Source organism: Lepidochelys olivacea (genome assembly GCF_965140295.1).
Source record: "Lepidochelys olivacea isolate rLepOli2 genome assembly, chromosome: 4".
Taxonomy (NCBI): Eukaryota; Metazoa; Chordata; order Testudines; family Cheloniidae; genus Lepidochelys; species Lepidochelys olivacea.
Window position 1 is genome coordinate 102,644,486 of NC_140414.1, and position 25,653 is coordinate 102,670,138.

The 25,653-nt window shown below is 43.0% G+C and overlaps 1 protein-coding gene across 1 annotated transcript; it reads right to left on the reverse strand.

Moving 5' to 3' along the window:
- Positions 1-313: 313 nt before the first annotated feature.
- Positions 314-20,876, reverse strand: TMEM33 (transmembrane protein 33). The gene is made up of 8 exons (XM_084627594.1): positions 20,770-20,876; positions 20,523-20,601; positions 18,469-18,563; positions 17,787-17,974; positions 15,222-15,289; positions 13,990-14,123; positions 3,221-3,304; positions 314-2,238 (listed from the first exon to the last, which is right to left on the reverse strand). Exons 2-8 carry the CDS (start codon positions 20,577-20,579, stop codon positions 2,109-2,111), a joined length of 756 nt encoding a protein of 251 aa, XP_084483720.1. The 5' UTR covers positions 20,580-20,601; positions 20,770-20,876; the 3' UTR covers positions 314-2,108.
- Positions 20,877-25,653: the final 4,777 nt, after the last annotated feature.

Genomic DNA, 25,653 nt, shown 5'->3' on the forward strand with positions numbered 1-25,653 from the left:
TAAATTTAAAAGAAAAACTAACATTTTTCTTGAAAGCTGCCCTCCAGGGTTGTGAACACCAGTGCTAACCTTTAAAATCTCGCTTTCTTAGGATAAGTAAAAAGGTGGTTCCAAAATAAAGGTGGATGTAAGGATGTGTCAGGACTCTGATCTGTGTACCATTTAGATTAGAGTCAAGTGCAGCAATGGGAATAGATAGAGAAAAGCATGCACACAAAAAATTGCACACTCTGCTCAACTTCAGGACTCGTCTCAGAATATTGCAGTTACTTTACACAGAGGAAATAAACTAGAAAGCCATCTACCAGCAAACTATTTTTTAACATTCATTTTATTGCTGTAGAAATTTTAGTTTTTATAAAAACACTCAGATCACAGGATACATAGATATTGAGGCTGGTTGCAAGTCTCATCAGCTGTACCAGAGTATAGCATGAAGTTGCTTCTGCACAGTGTGTAATAGTTCCATAAATAGCTAATTATACTCAAAAAGCCAAGGTCAGAGCAATCAAGTAAAATTATTCACATCATTTTTGTCAGTACCTGGAGGTTGAGCAAAAATGTACAATGCATGGCTCCTGACAGAAACAAATGACTGACAAGTCTAAACTACATCTGCAACATACCTAAGGAAACTAGATAATTACAAGGAAATATTTTGACTTAAGGAGCAAGAGTTTTCCAAATATTTAGTAGAAGGTCTGATCTGATCATGCAATAGTAAAGGACATTGAATTATAAAGGAGAAGCTCAATGAATAAAATTTAACTTCTGTGCAACTAAAGTATCAATTGTATACTGTGCCTACTCCCCCAAACATCTGACCTAAATTTTAAGGAAACAGGCTAAATTCAGACAAATGTAATTCCTGGTAAAAGAATACCTTTACAACAAGGAGGTATGCTGGGTGAATGTGTAATCAGCACTCCATTTCACATGCATTTCTGAAGCAAAGATATTTAGTAGTGTTATTGTAGGAACAGAGTGATTTATGCCAAATTTTCTCTACAGTAATTTGTTTCAATAGATGTCTGACCAGGTGCAATCCTTTACATAAATTCTCCATCTCAGTGAGGTTCTTAGAAACTGGGAAAAGAGTTCATATAGGACTAGCTACAGATTAACCTATATTTTCTACAAAGCAGTGATGCCTGAATTGCTACAGGCTCACCTTATTTAGAAACAAGAGCACTTGCATTTGCAATGATAATTTTTTGCACTATTACATTACACAATGACTTGAGGTGGGTAGGAGTTTAAACATTGCATCTTCATTTTATACAGAAGCCCACTGGTCAGTGAATGCACTATAGTGATAAAGACATTCATCACATAGAAACACAAGCTCACTGTTCAGAGAGTTTTATATGGTCAGATCTTTAAGAATTCTCCCAAATGCAGGATGTGGAAGTATGAGGGCATTAGGTGATCTATTGACATGTTCACTTTTAAATGACATTAAAAAAGACTCTCTCCCAGAAAACTGTCACATCAATCACCACAGTTCATGAGATTTTTAATCCGTTTGATTACCTCCTAAATGGGCCATGTTTGCATTCATGAGCGGACTACGTGAATTTAAACAAATTAAGTGTACTGGGTATATTTGGAGTATGGAAAAGAATACTGCTCAAAACGTACTGCGTATGTCTGTATGCCAATTGCTATCCATAACAGACTACAAGTTATGCTGTGGTAACATCTTATAGTAGCTATGCATGCAGCTAGGGTTGACTAAAATTCTTAAATATATCTCTGCTTTCAGTAGGTCTATTTTATGGGGAAAACAGGAGAAAATTCTGTTAACCATTTGATTTTCTGTTTGTTTAACATTCTGTATAACTGGGTATTTTTTCCTTAAAATAATTTCGGTTAAGAGCAAACACATACTTCCACCAATTAGCAATACAGCATAGTAATATTTTCTTGGAAACTTAGGACTTACTTGCGAGACAATGCACTGAATATCTCAGAGGGAAGTGTATAGAGAATTTTATATAAACTAGAGTGAGATCAGTGTAAAAACTGGAATTTATAACCATTAGCAGAAATGCCAGCTGCTCATAATGTCCACAATATACACATACACACACGTTTCTGAAAGTTAATTATGCAACTGTTGGTGCCAGTCTGCTTATAAAGGAAATGCTACTGAGGCACAGTCTTCTTACAAAAAGTGGGCATGAAGGCTTCATTATTAGGTGTTCAACAACGATCCTCAGCTCTGTGAAAAGAGTCCTGAAAATAATAAAACAATTCAGAAATATATTTACATCACAGCTGTGTTGATCAGCAGTTATTAAATCTCAAAGCACTCTTCAATTCAATTATTCAAGATTCTCATATTCGATCCCAAAAGTAGCTAGAAAGCATCTGAGGACAACTTAGTGTAATAATTTTATGTGAGAGAGAAATGTTCAGTGTGGACCTGAGAATTTTTGCCCCTGAAATTCTTCAGGTTTTTAAAATAGCTTTTGCAAGCTACTTCAAACTTAAAAGGCAGCCTCAGACAAAAAGGGGGAGCACCATGAAAGAAAGGGGATAGTTTTTTGCAAGGGGAGAGAGGTGGTGGTGGTGTAGAAGGTGCAAACAACAGAGCAAAGAGATACCAAGAAAGAAAGACACAAGCCCACGTTCTAGAACCTCTTTCCCCTCCTCCAGGAAGAAAAACTGCATGGCAACACTCTCACAACAGAAACAACTCAGAAGATCCTATAAGTACCAGGGAAATCCCAATTCATTTCTTCAGGGCACATACAATTAAGCAGATGAATCAAATATAATGCTGCACTGTTTTAAAGGATTTTTTAAGATATCAAGGATTGAAATGCTTTCCTGGATTTCTGCTGAAAGGCATCAATTGCAAAATGGAATGATTGATTTCTTGTCGTATACTGTACTTTTGAGGTTTTGGTTTTTAAACTAGTCTATGGTCACAAAACCCATCCTGGAACTGAGGAGCTTCCCTTCACAAAAAGCTTATCTAAAAACGGCCATGGGAAAACTTTTCACAGTATATTACTTGTACAACTACAATTTAGTGAAGGAGAAGAGCAACCTCCCATTTATGGTGCTGTTTGGAAAATGTAATTTTGAATTAGGGGTTGTTTTTTTTAGCCCATTTACATATGAATTACATTTCTAGCATGTAACATTTTAGCATACTACTGTGCAGAAGTTTTAATACATTAATTAATTCTCAAATCAACGTAATGCTTACCGGCAGTATGGATTTCTACGGGAGGAATAACGCAACGTAAGAAATCTATAGTAAATGAAAGGCTGAAGCAAACTCCCCTGGCCACTGAAAGGAAAGGAAAAAATTGTTCTGAGTTTTGTCATCAAACTCAATATGTTTTGCAATGAGAAATAAGGAAACTCCATATATTTTATATTTTGAGGATAGTCAGATGATCACATTCGTTTGAGAATCCAGATTTGACAACAAAAAGCAATAAGATATCTTATTCATATTCATATCCACTAAGGCTGAAAATTATAAAATAAAAAGCAACAACTGCATGCTACCCCATAATTGAAATTTTAAAAACACAACAAAGGAAACGCAGCATTACTGTTCTCACATTAAAATTAGCATTTATAAATAAGTGCTTTATGTGCCCAATTTTCAAGATGTGACAAACACAGAAGTGAATGCAAATGCCTATCTAGTTTGAACAGGAAATTCCATGTATGTGCTTGCAAACTGGTATTCAACTGGCCAGGTACATGCATAAATACTTGATTTGCATGTCCGATTATGGAAATTGCTTGAGACACTAAGCATGGCATTTTGAGTCCTTTCCACAGACGCTATTCTTCACAACACCCCTGCACGCTGTCAAAATGCATACTAAGGCTTAAAAGTCAATTCTATATACAAGATACTACATGTACCTAATGGGGTTTGGCAGTGGTTATTCTGGGACAACACAAGTTTACTACATTTTACAAACTTTGCATGAACTTGTTCATCATTAAATTCTTTGCTACAGTATTTCACACATTTTTACACTGCAATAAAACACTAACAGCTGGCCCACATCAGTGGACTTGGGCTCGTGCGGCTCAGGCTGCAAAGCTGCTGTGTAGATGGCAAAGCCCAGACGATTACAGAGCAACTTTACAGGCCCAGGCCAGCCATGGGTGTTTTATTGCTCTGTAGACATACCCCCAGGGTTTTATTTAGTGGTAAGAAATGCGGCATCCTGATTTAATTTCAGTGGATGGAAAATACAATCTACCACATGTGTAGCTTAATATCAATGCAATCTGATTTGTGAAAGCTTGCTCATATATTGTTACATTAAGACAGAGGGGGGCAAACTACATCCAGCCCGCAGGACCCTTCCCTCTGGCCCCCGAGCTCCGGACAGGGAATAGGGTCAGCACAGTCTTGCAGAGGAGCCAGCCCAACTCCCCAGCAGTGCGGTGAGCAGGGTAGAGGCTAGCCCCTGGCCCCTCCTTTTCTGCTCCCCTCCCTCCCTGCCTCCCTCGCAGTCACAGTTCCCCCAGCACCTGGGCAGTGTGGCTGCAGCTCCGGCCGGATGGCACAGCTATAGCGCTGCCAAACCTGGTACTCCAGGATGGCATGGTCGGGGGCAGGGAGCAGGGGGGTGGCCCTGCTGCCAGAGACTGGGGCAGAGCAAGCCAGGGCCCTCCTCCACCTCCAGCATGCTTGGCTCAGTCCCCAGCAGCCAAGCCCAGACAGGGAGCAGCCAAAATGAGCAGGGGAAATGCACAGGGAAAGGACTGAGCCCCCTTTTTCCCCATCCCACAGATAACTTGGGGCAAGGAGAGCAGGGAGGGTTGGATGGGGGGCCCAAGGAGCAGTCAGGAGGTGGTGAGCATGGGAGATTGGATAGGGGCGGGGGGTCCCGAGGATGGTGAGTACGGGGGATTGGATAGGGGACAGGAGTCCTGGGGGGATGGTCAGGGGGCAGAGCAGGGGTATTTGGATAGGATGCGGGAGTCCCAGGGGGCAGTCAGGGGTCGGGAGCGGGGGGGGTTGGATGGGGGCGGGGGCCAGGCCACGCCTTGCTGTTTAGGGAGGTATAGCCTCCCCCAGCCTTCCCTACCCAGCCCTCCATACAATTTCTGTACCCGATGTGGCCCTAGGGCCAAAAAGTTTGCCATCTCTGCATTAAGAGCTCTGAAAATAATAAACTATATGCAAGACTATTTTTCAGTAAACTGGATTTCTTTAAATATTTGAAAGGCATCTTTATCCCATGAACTATGGAAATTTGAAGTGTAAAATAAATTGAGCTGCAGTGGGGGAAAAAACATGCATTTAAAAAAACCAAGGCGCGTCCGTGTGCTTTATACTGGTTTTAAGAAGTCCAAAAGGAGATGAGATGTTTTAAAATGTTACTTTTAGACCAGATCTCAAATGATTTTTAAAATAATTTCAGCATCTGAAAATAGGGTTTCCTAATCAGTTAGACAAACACTATGTTGTATGACTGTGACTAAAGACAGCAACTGCATATCTCTGCACCATGTCCAAGAAAAGCTACATTAAGCACATTCCCTTCCTTTTTGCGTAACAGCTAGATAGGCTCATTATGGTCTACACCAGGATCAGCTCACCTAAGATATGTTTTCTCCAGCACAAGCCACATTCCCCTCTTGAATTTAAGTCTAACTTTCTACAACTACGGCATAATATTTTGAGTAATAGTAATCTTCAGAGGTAGCTATCCTTAAAAAAACCACCACCACCAAAACGGTAGTATAGCTAATTTTCCTGTACATTTTATAGAACAGAGCTCTTTAATAGGTCATTCTTTGGCTCACAAAGCATCAAGGAACACACAGTGTAAAAGGATCTACTCAGACCATTTGCCACACTAAAGGTAGGCATGAGTTCTCATTTGACTTCATAAGTGTGCTCAGCCTGTCAAAATGAGGAATGAGACTTGCTAGATACAATTCTTCAGAGGACATCTCAGAAAGTCCACTATGCCCTTCCTAAAGATTTAAATCTCATTTTTAAGAGGTAATTCCTCAAACTGGCTGGTTGATGTAGCCAGAGGAACAACAAAAATCTAAGTTATATGTACATGAAGAATGGGTTGGAAGAAATCCTTCCAGATTTTCCGCCTGTGTACTAAGAAATGTTCATGAAGATCCCCCTCTTTCTGCTAGAACCTGGAGATGAATGGAAAATGCATTTTCTGTGTACAGACTGAGGCAGAGTCATTGATTTGATATCTATGAGAAATTTAGTCACATTTCACCAAAGCTAAGCGTGCTGCCAAAAAAAAAAAAAAAAAGTATACGGTTGCTCAGAGACTATGTTGCCCTCCAGTAGTAAAATAGGAGAGGCATAGAATGGATGCTGAAGTGCTAGCTTTTAACTTCTACCTGCTTAGCTACACAATCCTATAAATATTTCACATCCTAATCAAGCCTTTAAAGATCATGAAACTATGCAGAGATTGATTTGGGGGTTTGTTTAAAAAATACAAACAAAGATTTACTTGGTCTTGGTGCATCTGCCTTGTATCTTGTGACAACTTTAGATAGTAAATTTGCTGACTGAAGAATTTATTGGACTCTTGATTTAGTCACTTGTTAGAATTCATTGCCCAACATTGTGCACCCACATGCTATGCACTGATTAAGGTTGTGATGTTGCACTTCATTATGATTTTATAAAAATATGCTAATAAGAACATAAGAACATCCCTACTGGATCAGACCAAAGGTCCATCTAGCCCAGTATCCTGTCTTCCAACAGAGGCCAGTGCCAGGTGCCCCAGAGGGAATGAACAGAACAGGTAATCATCAAGTTATCCATCCCCCGTCACTCATTCCCAGCTTCTGGCAAACAGAGGCTTGGGACACCATTCCTGTCCATCCTGGCTAATAGCCATTGATGGACCTATCCTCCGTGAATTTATCTAGTTCTTTTTTGAACCCTGTTATGGTCTTGACCTTCACAACATCCTCCAGCAAGGAGTTCCACAGGTTGACTGTGTGTTGTGTGAAGAAATACTTCCTTTTGTTTTAAACCTGCTGCCTACTAATTTAATTTGGTGACCCCTAGTTCTTGTTATGAGAAGTAGTAAACCACACTTCCTTATCTACTTTCTCTACACCAGTCATGTTTTTGTAGACCTCAATCATATCTTCCCTTAGCTATCTCTTTTCCAAGCTGAAAAGACCCAGTCTTATTAATCTCTTCTCATACGGAAGTTGTTCCATACCCCTAATCATTTTTGTAGCCCTTTTCTGAACCTGAACCTTTTCCAATATATCTCTTTTGAGATGGGACGACCACATCTGCACAAAGTATTCAAGATGTGGGCGTACCATGGATTTATAGAAAGGCAACATATTTTCTGTCTTATCTATTCTTTTTAACTGCCACTGCACATTGAGTGGATGTTTTCAGAGAACTATCCACAATGGCTCCAAGATCTCTTTCTTGAGTGGTAACAGCTAATTTAGACCCCATCATTTTATACATATAGTTGGGATTATGCTTTCCAATGTGCATTACTTTGCATTTATCAACATTAAATTTCATTTGCCATTTTGTTGCCCAGTCACCCAGTTTTGAGAGATCCTTTTGTAGCTCTTTGCAGTCTGCCTGCGTCTTAACTATCTTTAGTAATTTTGTATCATCTTCAAATTTTGCCACCTCACTGTTTACCCCTTTTTACAGATCATTTATGAATATGTTGAATAGGACTAGTCCCAGAACAGACCCTTGGGGGACACCACTATTTACCTCTCTCCATTCTGAAAACCGACCATTTATACCTACCCTTTGTTTCCTATCTTTTAACCAGTTACCAAATCATGAGAGCACCTTCCCTCTTATCCTGTGGCAGCTTACTTTGCATAAGACACTTTGGTGAGGGACCTTGTCAAAGGCTTTCTGAAAATCTACGTACACTATATCCACTGGATCCCTTTGGTCCACAAGCTTGCTAACCCCCTCAAAGAATTCTAGTAAATTGGTGAGTCATGATTTCCCTTTACTAAAACCATGTTGACTCCTCCTCAACAAATTATGCTCATCTATATGTCTGACAATATTTATTTTTATTATAGTTTCATTCAGTTTGCCCGGCATTGAAGTTTGGCCTACACGCCTGTAATTGCCGTGATCACCTCTGGAACCCTTTTTAAAAACTGACATCACATGAGCTATCCTCCAGTCATCTGGTACAGACGCTGATTTAAATGATAGGTTACAGACTACAGTTAGTAGTTCTGCAATTTCACATTTGAGTTCCTCCAGAACTCTTGGGTGAATACCATCTGGTCCTGGTGACTTATTGCTGTTTAATTTATCAATTTGTTCCAAAACCTCCTCTAATGACACCTCCATCTGGGACAGTTCCTCAGATCTGTCACCTAAAAAAATGGCTCAGGTTTGAGAATCTCCCTCACATCCTCAGCTGTGAAGACCGATGCAAAGAATTCATTTAGTTTCTCCGCAATGGCTGTATTGTCCTTGAGTGCTCCTTTAGCACCTTGATCATCCAGTGGCCCCACTGGTTGTTTAGCAGGGTTCCTGCTTCTAATGTACTTTAAAAAAAATTGCTGTTACTTTTTGAATGTTTGGCTAACTGTTCCTCAAATTCTTTTTTGGCCTTCCTAATTGTATTTTTACACTTTATTTGCCAGTGTTTATGCTCCTTTCTATTTTCCTCACCAGCATTTAACTTCCACTTTTTAAAGGATGCCTTTTTGCCTCTCACTACTTCTTTTACTTTGTTGTTTAGCCACAGTGGCTCTTCTTTGGTTCTCTTACTATGTTTTTTAATTTGGGGTATACATTTAAGTTGAGTCTCGATTATGGTGTCTTTAAAATATTTCCATGCAGCTTGTAGAGATTTCACTTTTGGCACTGTACCCTTTAATTTCTGGGTAACTATCCTCCTCATTTTTGTATAGTTCCCCTTTCTGAAATTAAATGCTACAGTGTTGGGGCACTGTGGTTTTCCTGCCACCGAGATATTAAATTTAATTAAATTATGGTCACTATTACCAAGCAGTCCAGCTATATGCACCTCTTGGACCAGATCCCGTGCTCCACTTAGGACTAAATCAAGAATTCCCTCTCCTCTGGTGGGTTCCAGGACCAGCTACTCCAAGAAGCAGTCATTTAAGGTGTCAAGAAACTTTATCTCTGCATCCCATCCTGAGGTGACATGTAGCCAGTAAATATGGGGATAACTGAAATCCCGCATTATTATTATTGAGTTTTTTATTTTAATAGCCTCTCTAATCTCCCTGAGCATTTCACAGTCACTATCACCATCCTGGTCAGGTGGCCGGTAATATATCCCTACCGCTATATTCTTATTAGAGCATGGAATTTCTATCAATAGAGATTCTATGGTAGTTTGATTCATTTATGATTTTTACTTCATTTGATTCTACGCTTTTTTCCCACATATAATGCCACTCCCCCACCAGCACAACCTGTTCTGTCCTTCCGATATATTTTGTACCTTGGTATTACTGTATCCCATTGATTATCCTCATTCCACCAAGTTTCTGTGATGCCTGTTATATCAATATCCTCATTTAATATGAGGCACTACAGTTCACACATTATTTAGACTTCTAGCGTTGGTATATAAGCACTTTAAAAACTTGTCTCCTTTTAGCTGTCTGCCATTACGCAACGTAATTGAATGGGACTCTTATTTGACTGTTTCTGATCAGACCCTGCCTGTATTTTATCATTTTCCATCCTCTGGTCCTCACGAGGACAAAGACATTCTCTATTAATAGATCCTCCCCACCTGTTGGCTTTCTCCCCGGCCTTAGTTTAAAAACTGCTCTACGACCTTTTCAATGTTAAGTGCCAGCATTGGGTTTAGATGGAGCCCATCCTTCCTGTATAGGCTCCCCCTTTCCCAAAAGTTTCCCCAGTTCTTAATAAATCTAAACCCCTTCTCCTTAGACCATTGTCTCATCCACGCAGTGAGACTCTGCAGTTCTGCGTGTTTAACTGGCCCTGCGCGTGGAACTGTGAGCATCTCAGAGAATGCTACCATGGAGGACCTGGACTTCAATCTCTTACCTAGCAGCCTAAATTTGGACTCCAGGACCTCTCTCCTATCCTTCCTATGTCATTGGTACCTATATGTACCATGACCACCAGCTCCTCCCCAGCACTACATATAAAAGTCTGTCTGGATCTCGAGAGATCCGCAACCTTTGCACCAGGCAGGCAAGTCACCATGCAGTTCTTCCAGTCATCACAAACCCAGCTAGCTACGTTTCTAATGATTGAATCTCCCATTACTCATAGAATCATAGAATATCAGGGTTGGAAGGGACCTCAGGAGGTCATCTAGTCCAACCCCCTGCTCAAAAGCAGGACCCGTCCCCAATTAAATCATCCCAGCCAGGGCTTTGTCAAGCCTGACCTTAAAAACTTCTAAGGAAGGAGATTCCACCACCGAGAATAGTCTAGAACCATCCTCTCTGGAATCACCTCTCAGGTAGTTGAAAGCAGCTATCAAATCCCCCCTCATTCTTCTCTCCCGCAGACTAAACAATCCCAGTTCCCTCAGCCTCTCCTCATAAGTCATGTGTTCCAGACCCCTAATCATTTTTGTTGCCCTTCGCTGGACTCTTTCCAATTTATCCACATCCTTCTTGTAGTGTGGGGCCCAAAACTGGACACAGTACTCCAGATGAGGCCTCACCAATGTCGAATAGAGGGGAACGATCACGTCCCTCGATCTGCTCGCTATGCCCCTACTTATACATCCCAAAATGCCATTGGCCTTCTTGGCAACAAGGGCACACTGCTGACTCATATCCAGCTTCTCGTCCACTGTCACCCCTAGGTCCTTTTCCGCAGAACTGCTGCCTAGCCATTCAGTCCCTAGTCTGTAGCTGTGCATTGGGTTCTTCCGTCCTAAGTGCAGGACCCTGCACTTATCCTTATTGAACCTCATCAGATTTCTTTTGGCCCAATCCTCCAATTTGTCTAGGTCCCTCTGTATCCTATCCCTGCCCTCCAGTGTATCTACCACTCCTCCCAGTTTAGTATCATCCGCAAATTTGCTGAGAGTGCAATCCACACCATCCTCCAGATCATTTATGAAGATATTGAACAAAACCGGCCCCAGGACCGACCCCTGGGGCACTCCACTTGACATGGAGCCATTGATCACTACCCGTTGAGCCCGACGATGTAGCCAACTTTCTACCCACCTTATAGTGCATTCATCCAGCCTGTACTTCTTTAACTTACTGACAAGAATACTGTGGGAGACCGTGTCAAAAGCTTTGCTAAAGTCAAGAAACAATACATCCACTGCTTTCCCTTCATCCACAGAACCAGTAATCTCATCATAGAAGGCGATTAGATTAGTCAGGCATGACATTCCCTTGGTGAATCCATGCTGACTGTTCCTGATCACTTTCCTCTCATGTAAGTGCTTCAGGATTGATTCTTTGAGGACCTGCTCAATGATTTTTCCGGGGACTGAAGTGAGGCTGACTGGCCTGTAGTTCCCAGGATCCTCCTTCTTCCCTTTTGTAAAGATTGGCACTACATTAGCCTTTTTCCAGTCATCCGGGACTTTCCCCGTTCGCCACGAGTTTTCAAAGATAATACCTGTCTCTTCCTAATAGCTGGAGTTCCCTCCCCCAGAGAGGTATCCTCAGTGTGAGAAAAAAAACACATCATCATCTGGAAGGAGGGTCCCAACTACGGGATTGTTTCCCTCTGCTCCAGTTAGCTGCTCTCCTTCTCTGGGACTTTCATCCTCCTCAACAGCACAGAGGCTGTCAGACCAGGGGTGGGACCATTCTACTGTGTCCCAGAAAGTCTTATCTATGTACCTCTCTGTCTCCCTCAGCATCTCCAGTTCAGCCACTCTGGTCTCCAAAGACCATACATGGTCTCTGAGCGCCAGGAGCTCCTTGCACAGAATGCAAACATATGCCACCTGCCCATAGGACAGGTAATCATACATGCTGCATTGGGTGCAATAAACTGGGTAACACCCACTCTGTTGCTGGACTTCTGCCTGCATTCTCCTTTTACTCCTGCAGCTGGTTCCTTTGTTGTTGTTTTGTTTATATCAATGGGGTGTTTTTGGCTTTTAAGTTTAAAGACTGTTGAGTTCTAGCCCCAGCTCACACTCCCCCTGTAAACTCCCTCGCAAAACTCCCATTAGCCACTCCTGTTCGCGAGCTCCTCTGGTTGCTTAGGAGCGAGTGTGATATATGAGTGTGAATATAATGTAAATGGAATATGCTTATGCAAAAGGTCTCTTGTAAGGTATCATTACAAAGCTTATAATCTACTGAGTATGGTCATCCTATTTGTATGAATGTATCATTCTTGTATCTAAACTAGAAATATGAAATATAACTCTGAGGTCCTATTGTAATTATGCAAAGTGTGGGCCATTAATGGTGGTTTGAAATCTTGATGGCTCCCATCAACTAGGACAACTGGTTGTAAATGGCTCTGTTTACTTGCAAGCCTTCCTGTAAGTCAGGCCACAAGAATGAAAGCTTGGGAGAGTCTCACAGGACATGTGACCATGTCACCTGGTACTGGAATCCATTTAAAACCTGGGGCTTTTCCATTTAGAAGGAGGGGTGCGGACCCAGAGACACAAAAGATTCCCGCTTTGTGCCAAAGCTATATAAAGGGGTGAAACAGAACAAAGGAGGTTCCAGTCATGAGAAATCCCCTAGCTACCACCTGAGCTGGAACAAGGACTGTACTGAGGAAAAGGATTGGGCCCAGACTCGGAAGGAGTCCAGTCTGTGAAAGAAGCTTATTGGAACATCTCTGAGGGTGAGATTTCATCTGTAATCAGTTTCTTAATGTATTGGGCTTTGACTTGCGTGTTTTGTTTCATTTTGCTTGGTAACTTACTTTGTTCTGTCTGCTATTACTTGGAACCACTTAAATCCTACTTTTTATTCTTAATAATATAACGTTTTGCTTATTAATTAACCCAGAGTAAGTAATTAATACCTGGGGGAGCAAACAGCTGCACATCTCTCTCTATCAGTGTTATAGAGGGCAGACAATTTATGAGTTTACCCTGTATAAGCTTTATACAGAGTAAAATGGATTTATTTGGAGTTTGATTCTGATTAGGAACTGGGTGTTGGGGTGCTAGACACAGGAGCACTTCTTAAGCTGTTTTCGGTTAAGTCTGCAGCTTTGGTGCGTGTGGTTCAAACCCTGAGTCTGTGTTGGAGCAGACTGGCTCGACAAGGCAGGGTTCTGGGACAAGGCAGGGAAAGCCTATGGCTCAAGTCTCAGAATGACCTGTGTGTGGATAGACCCCTATGGAGGACCTCCCTGCATGGAACCCCACTGACGTCAACTTTAATGGATAGGCTTGTAGCCTCTATACTGAAGTTGATAGGGCTCTACAGAGATGCAAGGAGATAGGCCTTCAATCATAAATCAAGACCTTCAATCAAATTCTTCAGACTGGGGCCATGACTGCTTCTGGCCACATTTCCTAGCACAGTGAGGTCCCAACCTTATTTAGACTTTTAAGTGCTCTACTTAAATAAAAGCATCAGTTGTTTGTTTGTAAAGCTAAAATCCCACCTAGCTTACCACTGCCATGTGTTCCATTACACTGACCAAAGTTCATCAGCTCTACCCAATCAATTAATGTACGGTCAAATCCCAGTTTCTGGTATTCAAACAAAACACACAAAAACATACACAACACAATGCATTTAAAGTCTATTTCTGTGATCAATGATAAAATGGCAAAAATTCACTTTGATTTAGCAGAATGTATGAAATTAAAGTAATTTAACTTTGTCAGATGTTTATCTAGAAGAAATGAAACGCATCTGTCTCTATAAACAAGCTACAGAACAAATCCTGCAATGAGCTTCACACAGGCTCCACACCTGTACCCAGGTAGAACTAACTGCAAGATTGAGGCCTGGGGTAGGAAATGTTCAAGTATGGAAGTCAATATATTAGAAAATGTTTTCTGTAGTTCTTACCTAAGAAGCATAAAAACTGTAGCTGGCATCAGGAAAATTTCATTGCAAGCAATGAATTTCAGAATATTTTGTTGGTTAGCATTTAGTTTCTCTAAAAGACTTCTCAGAAAAGGCAGACTATTCAAACCTCTTGCCTTTAGAAAGGGAAACAATAGTTAGAGTCAGTTAGGTTGTCAGGTTCTGTTCTTGCTCTAGTTTTAACTCAAACACTCAAATGACAGTCAGCCATACTAATTTCAGCAACTTTTGAGACCCTGCCTAGTTACTTGAAAACTAATAAGATTCTAGGATCCTCTAAAGGATACTTCAAATATAGGGTTCTTGTAGAAAGGAGAAGCATTGCAAAAAAAAAATACCCCACATTTACATACTTCCCAAACAATTAATCCTAACACCCTCTGTGAAAGGCAATTAACATCTTCCACTTTCCAGATTTATCCACAAGACATATGAAGAAAAGATGTGATTTTGGGAAAAGAAAAAATCCAGTTTTAGCCTTTTCCACTTTAGTTACAGATGCCACAGCGATGGCCAATAGCTTTATTCTGATCACTAGAACGAAACATGCACCAGTAGCATATGGAAAATTTAATTTTTGAAAAAAAAAAATTCCAAAGGAGAAAGTGTGTGTGTTATATAAATAAAACAACATTGTGAGAATTTGGAGCTGAGAAGCAGCTTCTTTAAATATTGTTTTGCTTTCCAACTTCATTTTAAGCACTTTGCTGTTTCACCTACTGAAACAGCACTTGTCTAAGTGCAGCTGGAAGTGGGTCCAGATGCAACCCACCATAATCTGTTGGAGTCATCTATCTCAAGTATTTCTGCATAGTAGGCAAATGTGGAAGTCATTTGCTTCCATATGGATAGTAACTGGAGAGAGGAAAAAAAAAAAGCACAAAGCTTGAATAGGATTAACATATTCTAAAGTACTGGTATTGAATCAACGCAAGCTGGCTAGCAAGATGAGCACCTCAAATTAAGAAACGTGTCTGTGTGTCAGGAGGTTAGACCATCCAACTATATTTATTATGCAAAAATTAAATTGATTGGGTTCTCAACTTTACCATATTGTGACCCCACATTTGGAACACAAAAGCGTTTCAAGACCACTCCCCCATCTAGCCATAAAGAAAGACGATAATCACAACCCTTTGAAATGTGTTTACAACCCCTAGGTACAAGCCATTTTACAACAAAAGGTACTGAGCAATATATTGCACCATACTTACATCAATAACCTTCTTTGTATATGTGGCAGCATGAAGCAACGAGAACAGCAGAACTGGGAAAATACTCACTGAAGCAAGCAATAAGGAAAATTATAGGCCAGAAAGTATTTCAATACATTTATTCTGAATGATTAATATCATGCCAGCATATCTATATAATACAGTTGTTATAGCATGAAGTATAGCATTACCCTTAGCAAGAAGTTTTCAAAATCAGCAACAGTTGTACAGAGCTCAGAGATATGTATATGTATAGCAGTTCTCTCTATAGCTATGTTTCCTTCTGAAAAAAATAATATTAAAGAGGATGGGTGCATAATCAGATAGCAGCCTCTTTTGTGGTGTTCTGAAAAGACTTAACTGAACTAGTTTTAACTGTGAGACAGACATCACACACAGCTGTATTACTGGTGACCCAGACATTTCTTGCTGTGTTTTGTTTCCATCAAGGATTTTGGGCAAGTCACTTAATCTCCTCATACCTTGGCTCTCCATCCACAAAGTGGGAATAATAATCCTTCCTTTCTTTCACCCTTTCTTGTCTATATAAATCATAAACTTTGTCTAGCATAATGCGGTTCTGCTCTCAAATGAGACTTCGAGGCACTACAGTAACAGAAAAAAGTTATCAGCCAGACAAAGTCAGCAAATGGAGTTTACATTTTTCTTCCGGAGATGAGTCAATGGAATGAATTTGGGAAGGTATCTAGTTTCTTGCTGTGGTGACAATACACTTTTTATGATCAACCTTTACAACAGATACTGAAATGTAACAGGTGTAAGGGGCGTAAACTAAATTCCACAAAGCTCTCTTGTTCCTAATACCTGAGACAGATTATTACAGCCTGGCATCTCTACTCTCTAGAAGTCAATTTGAATGTTGAAGTAGAGCAAAATACATTCCAGACCTGCTTTCTGGTATTGTTGTTACAGTGTGCATTCAAAACTTCATTCTGAAGCCAAGGTCACAGAACTGTAAATTAAAGTCCTTTGTGTAACTGACCAAGTGTCTGGCGCTGAAGTGAAGGAAAGGGCGCTTATCTTAGTGTAAACTGACTGCTCAGAGTCTGAAGTGTTAACAGAAGATGGACAGAGTGCACACAGATTAAACAAGGTGTTAAAGATAGTTATTCAAAAGCTAGTCTGTACTGTCAAAGTATCACAATCCTAACATATAGTACTTAATGGTCAGGATTTTTTTTTTTCCCCATAAAAAAGTTTACTCTGGTATATACTTGACTCTAAGAGCCACTACAGCATAAACTGGAAACAGTGAAAGCATGAAATCCCTAAAGAATGATTTACAATGCTGTTTTAGACAAAGAATGGCATCACACTTCCTACTAAAATACTATACTTCACAGTCCCCCACCACAGCACACAGAGCTTCTACTGGTTCAAGATGGCAGAGTTAGATGTCTCTGCTGCCAGGCACATCTTAGTACAGCGAAACAATAAATAAAATAGGTAAATATGAAGAAGGAAGAATCACTTACTAAATTCCTGTTGCTTGTCATCAAGCTGAAAGCTACTATTCTAAAATTCTCATTAATACAGTGAAAATAAACTTATCTAAGTAGAAACCTCAATAGCTCAAATCAATCGTTTAATTTGGTACCTAGATAATTCACACGTAGCCCACAGTGGTAGTGACAGAGATATTACCATCCGATGGCTGTTCAATGGATTACATGAAATGAGTTTGTTGCATCACGGCCATAGTTCCTGAGTCTCCGCAAAAAAAAAAAACAATAATTGCCTGGAAGCAGAAATGTACATTCACCATAAAAGTGGTCACTCCAGGTAAGGGCCACATGGGAGAGATTCACTATATTGACTATCCTTAAAGCTAAGTTTTTGTCACAGATATTTTTAATAAAAAAGTCAGGAACAGATCACAGGCAATAAACAAAAATTCAAAGAAACCTGTCCCTGACTTTCACTAAAAATATCCCTGACAAAATGGGGAGGTGAGTTCAGCACCCACTGCTACTGGAGCTCTGGGGTCCCCCACTGCTGCAGTGAATGGGAGCTCTAGGGTCCTGGGGGTAGAGCAGCTCTGGGGGGCCCTGCTGCCCGCAGCAGCAGGGAGCTCCAGGGGGTTCCCCACCACCTGTGACTAGTGGGAGCTCTAGGGCGGGGGGGGGCTGAGCTGGGCTCCTGCAGGGTCCCTTTGCCCCAGCAGCTAAGAGTTTAGGGGGCTCCCCACCACCACTGGGCAACTGCAGGGGTTCCCCCCCACCACTCCCACGGGTTTCTCCCACCAGGGCAGGGACTGGGAGTTGCGGGGGGTCCAGCTGGGAGCTCCAGCCCTGGGGCAGAAAATGTCATAGAGGTCAACAGAAGTCATAGATTTCATGACTTCTGTGACCTCCATGACATAATCATAGCCTTAACTATGCTGTATGTTCTATGGATAGCAGCCCCCACTTTAGTTTTAAATCCATTTCTCAAATCACAATGAAGACTGCTGTGGAAGAGAATAAAGTGTCACAGTCCTCACACATGGAGTAATGTTTAAGGTAATAATAATTAATAATATGTGAAAGAGTACTTAAAGGATACTTGTAACGGGATAAGAATTAACGAAGATGAGAGAATACAAAAGGTAGTGGCAGCTGTCTTCCAACAAAGCTTGGGCCAGGAATGCCCTGCTTAGCTGGAAATGTGGTAACCTTTGGTGTAGTCGAAGAGCACTGGTAAGTGCATTTGCTAGCAAGGCACGTTGATAAAAGCTAGCTGCTTCATGCAACCTGTAAATTATCAGAGGAGAGGTTACCATACAAACCATCCTCCCTTAAGGATTGCATCATAACTGCACAATACTTGAAGCTATTTCTACTATCACAGCCAAGACAATGATTAGTATCAATTTGTTTTAAAAAAATTAAAAAATGTTATGTTTACATAACATTGCTGATGTGTATAGCATTCAACATTACAGAACTACTGAAAACATTATTTCCATAGGAATACAGAAAAAAAAGCAGTCTTCCTAGTCAGTTCCAAGGAAACAAAATTAAAGATTTTTTTAGGAAAGAAGTTAAAAATAATTTTAATAAAATATCTAACAGCTTAAATTCTCAAACTGTTCTGGGGAAGTGAGTAAAAGTTAAAACTTAAGCTAAAAACAATCTGCACTCATTTCTTTACTACCTATGTAATCTTTGGGAAATTGAAAGCTTGCATAAGATAAAACTTAGTTATTTTGTAACATTCAAACAACTGAAAACAGTACAATACATACCCTAGAAGGGGCAGAACAAATAAAGCTGAACAGTAGACTGTGAACAAACGGGAAAGCCACATTGCTGTATCCAACTTGTTAGTCATCAGAAATTGCTATATTGAAAAGAAAAAACAAACAAAACCCCACAAGTTGGTGTCTAAACATTTAGTTACAGCCAAGCTGGACATTCTTTCCTATTTTCAGTAATGCATAGTTTATCAGGAGACTTCCTTTATATGCCAAGACCAAATTAGCTGCTATTAGCCTATAGAGAGTTTATTTTGCTACTTATATTGTAACTCAGTATAGAGCCAGTCTTGCAATAAGTTCTGATCAAATTAATTCTTGAGCCCAATTGACTCTCCCAAGTCTCTGTATGGATGCAAGCATCCACTTTCTTGGCTATGACCGAAATCTCTAGGGCCAGGTGCTCGGCCCAGGACTCTAAAGGTAGAAATGAGGGGAAGAACTTTTCTATTCTGGGACCAGTTGAGGCTGGTCTAAATTACATCAGCAGGAACAGTCTCCTAAGATGCATTTGATTGAGCAGAGATCGCTGGATCATTGCCATCTTGCGCTCTATCCGCACACCTTCCCACCCTAGACACGCTCAGTGTGCCAAAAGTGCTGTAAACAGGTAATGTGAAACCAATTTTATGCCACTCAGGGATTCCTATACATCAGGGGAAACCCCAAATGCCCCATTTAGAGCAGCCTTCCAGTTGGAAAAGCCTGGGGCAAAGATCTGGCCTGAATACCTGTGAAGAAGTTTGAAGATTAGTTCCCATCTCCATGCACTTGTTTTATTTCGTACACAGTGTAGATAATGTAGATGTGAGCTGGGACCATTAACCGTGAAATAATTATTGAATATTTAAAAATTACAGGTGTCTTTATTTTATGATCTGTTCACTTATTTGTATGTAATGGTTGCAATAGATGTGTACCATTGTATTTTAATTAAGAGATTTTGAAAAAGCATTTACAATGTGGTTTGTGATAAGAATTTTTGTTTCAATTTCAAATTACATTTTAATGAAGAGTTAATTCAGATTTAGGCATTCCCCTGCAATGTCATGAACTGAAACAGAGTGCCAGAGTGCATGTGAACCAGAAAGTGAAACTTATGTATTTTTCCTCTCAAAACTGATTGAAGTGTACAAAGTGAACAATTAAAACAAATGGTCAAATTAGATATTCATTTTTCTTTTTCACCAATATGAAGTTTTAGTAATACATGTAGTGTGCATATGGGTCAGTTTTACCTGTCAGTGATGTTGCTGGAATGGCAAACTATAAGAGGACATTAACACAATGAGATGGAAAAGGGATACTGTAAGAAAGAAGTCGACCCAAAGCCAAGACTAAACAGCTTGTCCAGCAGGAAATAAGGCATGTTTTTATAACCTTAACGGGGACAGCACAAGTTGTAGTTTTGAACATGTTAGCAGATCAAGGTGAACTCTAGGAGAGAATCTGAACCTTCACCAAGGAACACATGTTCAAAACTACAACTTGCCCTGTCTAGCACAGGATTTTCAAACATGCTAGCTATCACATTTAAAACATCTCCCTAGTTGTTTCCTAGTAGGGACAAGCCCTCACTGACAGGCAGAGGCCTCAGGGATTCTAGAAAATTGGAATATGATGGTTACAGAAAGCCTGGAAACAATTAGCACAACGGCTGGGGAGTGCAAGAAATAGAACTGCCTGAAGATGGTGGTGGAGGGAGGATGTGCAAGAGAGGAAAGTACTGTGGTTAAGGAATAGGCCCAGCAGCTCACAGAGAGGGTGTCTCTGTCTGTCCGTACAGCGCCGGGCACTGTGGGGCCCTGGGGCACCAGAACCAGTGACACCCCAAGTGGGGGCAGATCTGGGGGAGAATTCAGCTCGACACTGCGGGGCGAGGGGGAAACTTGGGAAAGGGCAAGAGAGAAATCGAGAAGGGGAGGGGCTGCTCACGGCGAGGCACCGGCGGGGCCCCGCCGCCAGGGCGGAGAGCGGACCCCAGCGCAGAGCACCGAGGGGACGGTCCGCCCGCCTGGGACAGGGCCGCCGGGGCCGCTCCTTACCACCGCTCCGCCGCCGGCGCCACCCTGCATGGGCCCGTTCTGCGCTGTATCCGCCATGGCCGGGCGCTCGGGACACGCTCTGCGGGGGAGAGAAAAGGACATGAGCCGGGGTGGCCCCACCGGCCGAGCGAGCCAGGGGCTCCAGGCACGGCCCCGCCGCTCCCCCGCGCCGCACCCAGCCCTCGGCGGGAGGAGCCCCAGGGGCCCGGGCCCGGGCCCGGCGCGCTCCAGGGCAGGGGGCACCTACCAGGCTGACCCGACACCGAAAGCACCCGGCAGGCAAGGGGGCGACAACCTGACAGGCGAGGCGGCCCCGACCCGGATGTAGCAAAGAATCAGTTCCGGGTTCGGCGCTGGGGCATGCTGGGTAACGTAGGCAGCGCTGGGAGGGCCGCCCCCGTTGCTGTTTGATGCTGCCGGAGCCGTCCCGCCCAGCGGGCCACGCGCAGTTCGCTAGGCAGCCCTTGTCGGCCAGGGGGCCTCTTCAGCGGGCTCTGATGACCGCAGACCTCGTGACACCCTCCCCCCGCTCCTGGGCCAAAACGTGTCATTGCCCGTAACAGCCAGTGACATCATGCTTGTGTCGCTCCTCTGTGACGTCGTAGCGATCACCTCTCCCCAGTGACATCACATTGATAATCTCACCTCCACCCCATGACATCCCAATGATCGCCTTACCCCAGTGATGTCACATCAATCACTTCACCTCTGCCACGTGACATCACTGCAATTGCTACACCTCCAACCTGATATCACGGTGATCACTTTGTCTCAGTGACAGCTCATCAACAAGTTAGCAGATCAACATGTTAACAAAAAGAAAAGGAGTACTTGTGGCACCTTAGAGACGAACCAATTTATTTGAGCATGAGCTTTCGTGAGCTACAGCTCACTTCATCGGATGCATGCCGTGGAAACTGCAGCAGACTTTATATACACACAGAGATCATAAAACAATACCTCCTCCCACCCCACTGTCCTGCTGGTAATAGCTTATCTAAAGTGATCATCAAGTTGGGCCATTTCCAGCACAAATCCAGGGGAGGTGGAGGGTGAGAAAACCTGGATTTGTGCTGGAAATGGCACCAACTCTAAGGTGCCACAAGTACTCCTTTTCTTTTTGCGAATACAGACTAACACGGCTGTTACTCTGAAACCAACATGTTAACAGATCACCTTTCCACCCCATGACATTACATCAGTCACATCACATAACATCACAGTGACTGCCTCGCTTCCATCCCAGTGACATCACAATAATTGCCTCACCTTCCCCTATGGCATCATGGGGATCACCCTGTCCAGTGATATCACCTCCACCCAGTCATATCACATCAACTGCCTCACCTCAATGTGGTAACATCACATCATCTCATGGCGCAGGATAACATTGTATGATTATATACCAACACAGCATGGTTACATTTGGACCATCTTGTACTCATCTGGTGACAGAGTGACATCATCTAAACCCACATCAACACCTCATCCCACCATAGAAGGATGACAGGTAACCTCATGCTGATGCAATGCAGTGACATTATACAATCTCACACCAAAGAAGTGTAATGGCAACATAAAACTTTATACATACACAGCATGACAGCACTTTGCCTATGCCAGGCATTAATGCATCATTTCATGACAGTGTGGTGCAGTGACAATACCTCATAGATGTGACATATGTGATGCTTTGGAAGTGTGGAATATGCAAAGACTATTGCGTCAATTTTATAATTTTATCTGTATCTTTATGGGCTGGCTCAATGAGTGAGTTAAAAGGTGTTTCCTGTCGGAACTAAAGTCACTGGGGGGATAATTATTGTAAATCCTTAATGCAGGCAACAAGTCTGTGAAATTTTCTCCCCCTGGGGAAATAGCATATACTGGATTGACCTAGTTCAAGAGATGTGGCAAACAAAGAACTGCAAACTGTATAGAGAAACAGCCCTGATTTGGGAGAAGGGACACACTCAATCCAGGAGTTGATATAAAACTGTGGCCAACAGAGACAGGACCTGTGGAAAGGTCCTGAAGTACTTTAATATCAGTAAAAAAAATAATTTTCCCTGTGTTGATACTCACACCTTCTTAACTGTTGGGAATGGGCCACATCCACCCTGATTCAATTGGCCTCATTAGCACTGACCCCCCACTTGGTAAGGCAACTCCCATCTTTTCATATGCTGTATATTTATACCCAGTGATGACCTGCCAGAAGCTCAAGAATTGGTTCCTTCACTCGCTCCAGGTCTTCGGTGGCATGTCCTTCTGTCCCTCCGGGTCTTTGGAGGCACTGAAGGACCTGCTGCCGAAGACCCGGAGCAAGTGAAGGACCCGCCGCCGAAGTGCCACCGAAGGCTCGGAGTGCTGCCGGGTCAGTAAAAATTCACACGGGAGCCTCCCCAGCCGAGAGCTCAGGCGGGATGGACAGAACGGTCCCACATCCTGTCCTTCCCGCCTGAGCTTCCCCATTCCTTTAACAACAGGTTCTAAACTGGCTTCAAAATTTAACAATCGGTTCGTGCGAACCGGTGCGAACCGGCTCCAGCTCACCACTGTATACCTGCCTACTGTATTTTTATACCTGCCTACTGTATTTTTCACTCCATACATCTGATGAAGTGGGTTATAGCCCATGAAAGCTTATGCCCAGATACATTTGTTAGTCTCTACAGTGCCACACGGACTCCTCGTTTTTAATATCAGTGTGTCCATGTGCACATAGATGATTGCTTGGTAAGTTACACCTGCATATGAACTTTTTATTGTTTTTACTTTATATTTTCTCTGTACTGCTTTTGGTCTGAATAAATACTACAGAAAGCTGGCTGGTCACTGGCTAACCCTGTCATTGCCCGTGAGAGAACAGGACTGCAGTTACTGAGCTAAAGTCAGACCTGCTGAGATAATCACTGTGAGGGTATGTCTACATTACGGAATAAGGTCGAATTTATAGAAGTCGGTTTTTTAGAAATCGGTTTTATATATTTGAGTGTGTGTGTCCCCACAGAAAATGCTCTAAGTGCATTAAATGCATTAACTCGGCGGAGCGCTTCCACAGTACCGAGGCTAGAGTCGACTTCCGGAGCGTTGCACTGTGGGTAGCTATCCCACAGTTCCCGCAGTCTCCGCTGCCCATTGGAATTCTGGGTTGAGATCCCAATGCCTGATGGGGCTAAAACATTGTCGCGGGTGGTTCTGGGTACATATCGTCAGGCCCCCGTTCCCTCCCTCCCTCCGTGAAAGCAAGGGCAGACAATCATTTCGCGCCTTTTTTCCTGAGTTACCTGTGCAGACGCCATACCACTGCAAGCATGGAGCCCGCTCAGGTAACCGTCACCCTATGTCTCCTGGGTGCTGGCAGACGCGGTACGGCATTGCTACACAGTAGCAGCAACCCCTTGCCTTGTGGCAGCAGAGGGTACAATACGACGTAGCCGTCATCGTCATGTCCGAGATGCTCCTGGCCACGTCGGCTGGGAGCACCTGGGCAGACATGGGCGCAGAGACTAAATTTGGAGTGACTTGACCAGGTCATTCTCTTTAGTCCTGCAGTCAGTCCTATTGAACCGTCTTATGGTGAGCGGGCAGGCGATACGGACTGCTAGCAGTCGTACTGTACCATCTTCTGCCGAGCAGCCATGAGATGTGGATGGCATGCAGTCCTTCTGCACTGTCTGCTGCCAGCCAAAGATGTAAAAGATAGATGGAGTGGATCATAACAAGAAATAGACCAGATTTGTTTTGTATTCATTTGCCTCCTCCCCTGTCTAGGGGACTCATTCCTCTAGGTCACACTGCAGTCATTCACAGAGAAGGTGCAGCGAGGTAAATCTAGCCATGTATCAATCAGAGGCCAGGCTAACCTCCTTGTTCCAATAAGAACGATAACTTAGGTGCACCATTTCTTATTGGAACCCTCCGTGAAGTCCTGCCTGAAATACTCCTGGATGTAAAGCCACCCCCTTTGTTGATTTTAGCTCCCTGAAGCCAACCCTGTAAGCCGTGTCCTCAGTCGCCCCTCCCGGCGTCAGAGCAACGGCAAACAATCGGGCATCTGAGAGTGCTGTCCAGAGCAGTCACAATGGAGCACTCTGATGGGGCTAAAACATTGTCACGGGTGGTTCTGGGTACATATCGTCAGGCCCCCGTTCCCTCCCTCCCTCCGTGAAAGCAAGGGCAGACAATCATTTCGCGCCTTTTTTCCTGAGTTACCTGTGCAGACGCCATACCACGGCAAGCATGGAGCCCGCTCAGGTAACCATCACCCTATGTCTCCTGGGTGCTGGCAGACGCGGTACGGCTTTGCTGCACAGTAGCAGCAACCCATTGCCTTCTGGCAGCAGACGGTGCAATACGACTGGTAGTCGTCCTCGTCGTGTCCGAGGTGCTCCTGGCCACGTTGGCTGGAAGCGCCTGGGCAGACATGGGCGCAGGGACTAAATTTGGAGTGACTTGACCAGGTCATTCTCTTTAGTCCTGCAGTCAGTCCTATTGAACCGTCTTATGGTGAGCGGGCAGGCAATACGGACTGCTAGCAGTCGTACTGTACCATCTTCTGCCAGGCAGGCAAGAGATGAGGATGGCTAGCAGTCGTACTGTACCATCTTCTGCCGAGCAGCCATGAGATGTGGATGGCATGCAGTCCTTCTGCACCGTCTGCTGCCAGCCAAAGATGTAAAAGATAGATGGAGTGGGTCAAAACAAGAAATAGACCAGATTTGTTTTGTACTCATTTGCCTCCTCCCCTGTCTAGGGGACTCATTCCTCTAGGTCACACTGCAGTCACTCACAGAGAAGGTGCAGCGAGGTAAATCTAGCCATGTATCAATCAGAGGCCAGGCTAACCTCCTTGTTCCAATAAGAACGATAACTTAGGTGCACCATTTCTTATTGGAACCCTCCGTGAAGTCCTGCCTGAAATACTCCTTGATGTACAGGCACCCCCTTTGTTGATTTTAGCTCCCTGAAGTCAACCCTGTAAGCCGTGTCGTCAGTCGCCCCTCCCTCTGTCAGAGCAACGGCAGACAATCGTTCTGCGCCTTTTTTTCTGTGCGGACGCCATACCAAGGCAAGAATGGAGATCGCTCAGCTCACTTTGGCAATTAGGAGCACATTAAACACCACA

Coding starts and splice junctions, on each gene's coding strand:
- TMEM33 (XM_084627594.1), bottom strand. CDS start 20,579: ATGGCGGATACAGCGCAGAACGGGCCCATGCAGGGTGGCGCCGGCGGC. Junction 18,564..20,522: donor GCGCCGGCGGCGGAGCGGTG/GTAAGGAGCGGC, acceptor TTTTCAATATAG/CAATTTCTGATGACTAACAA. Junction 2,239..3,220: donor CGTAGAAATCCATACTGCCG/GTAAGCATTACG, acceptor TATTATTTTCAG/GACTCTTTTCACAGAGCTGA.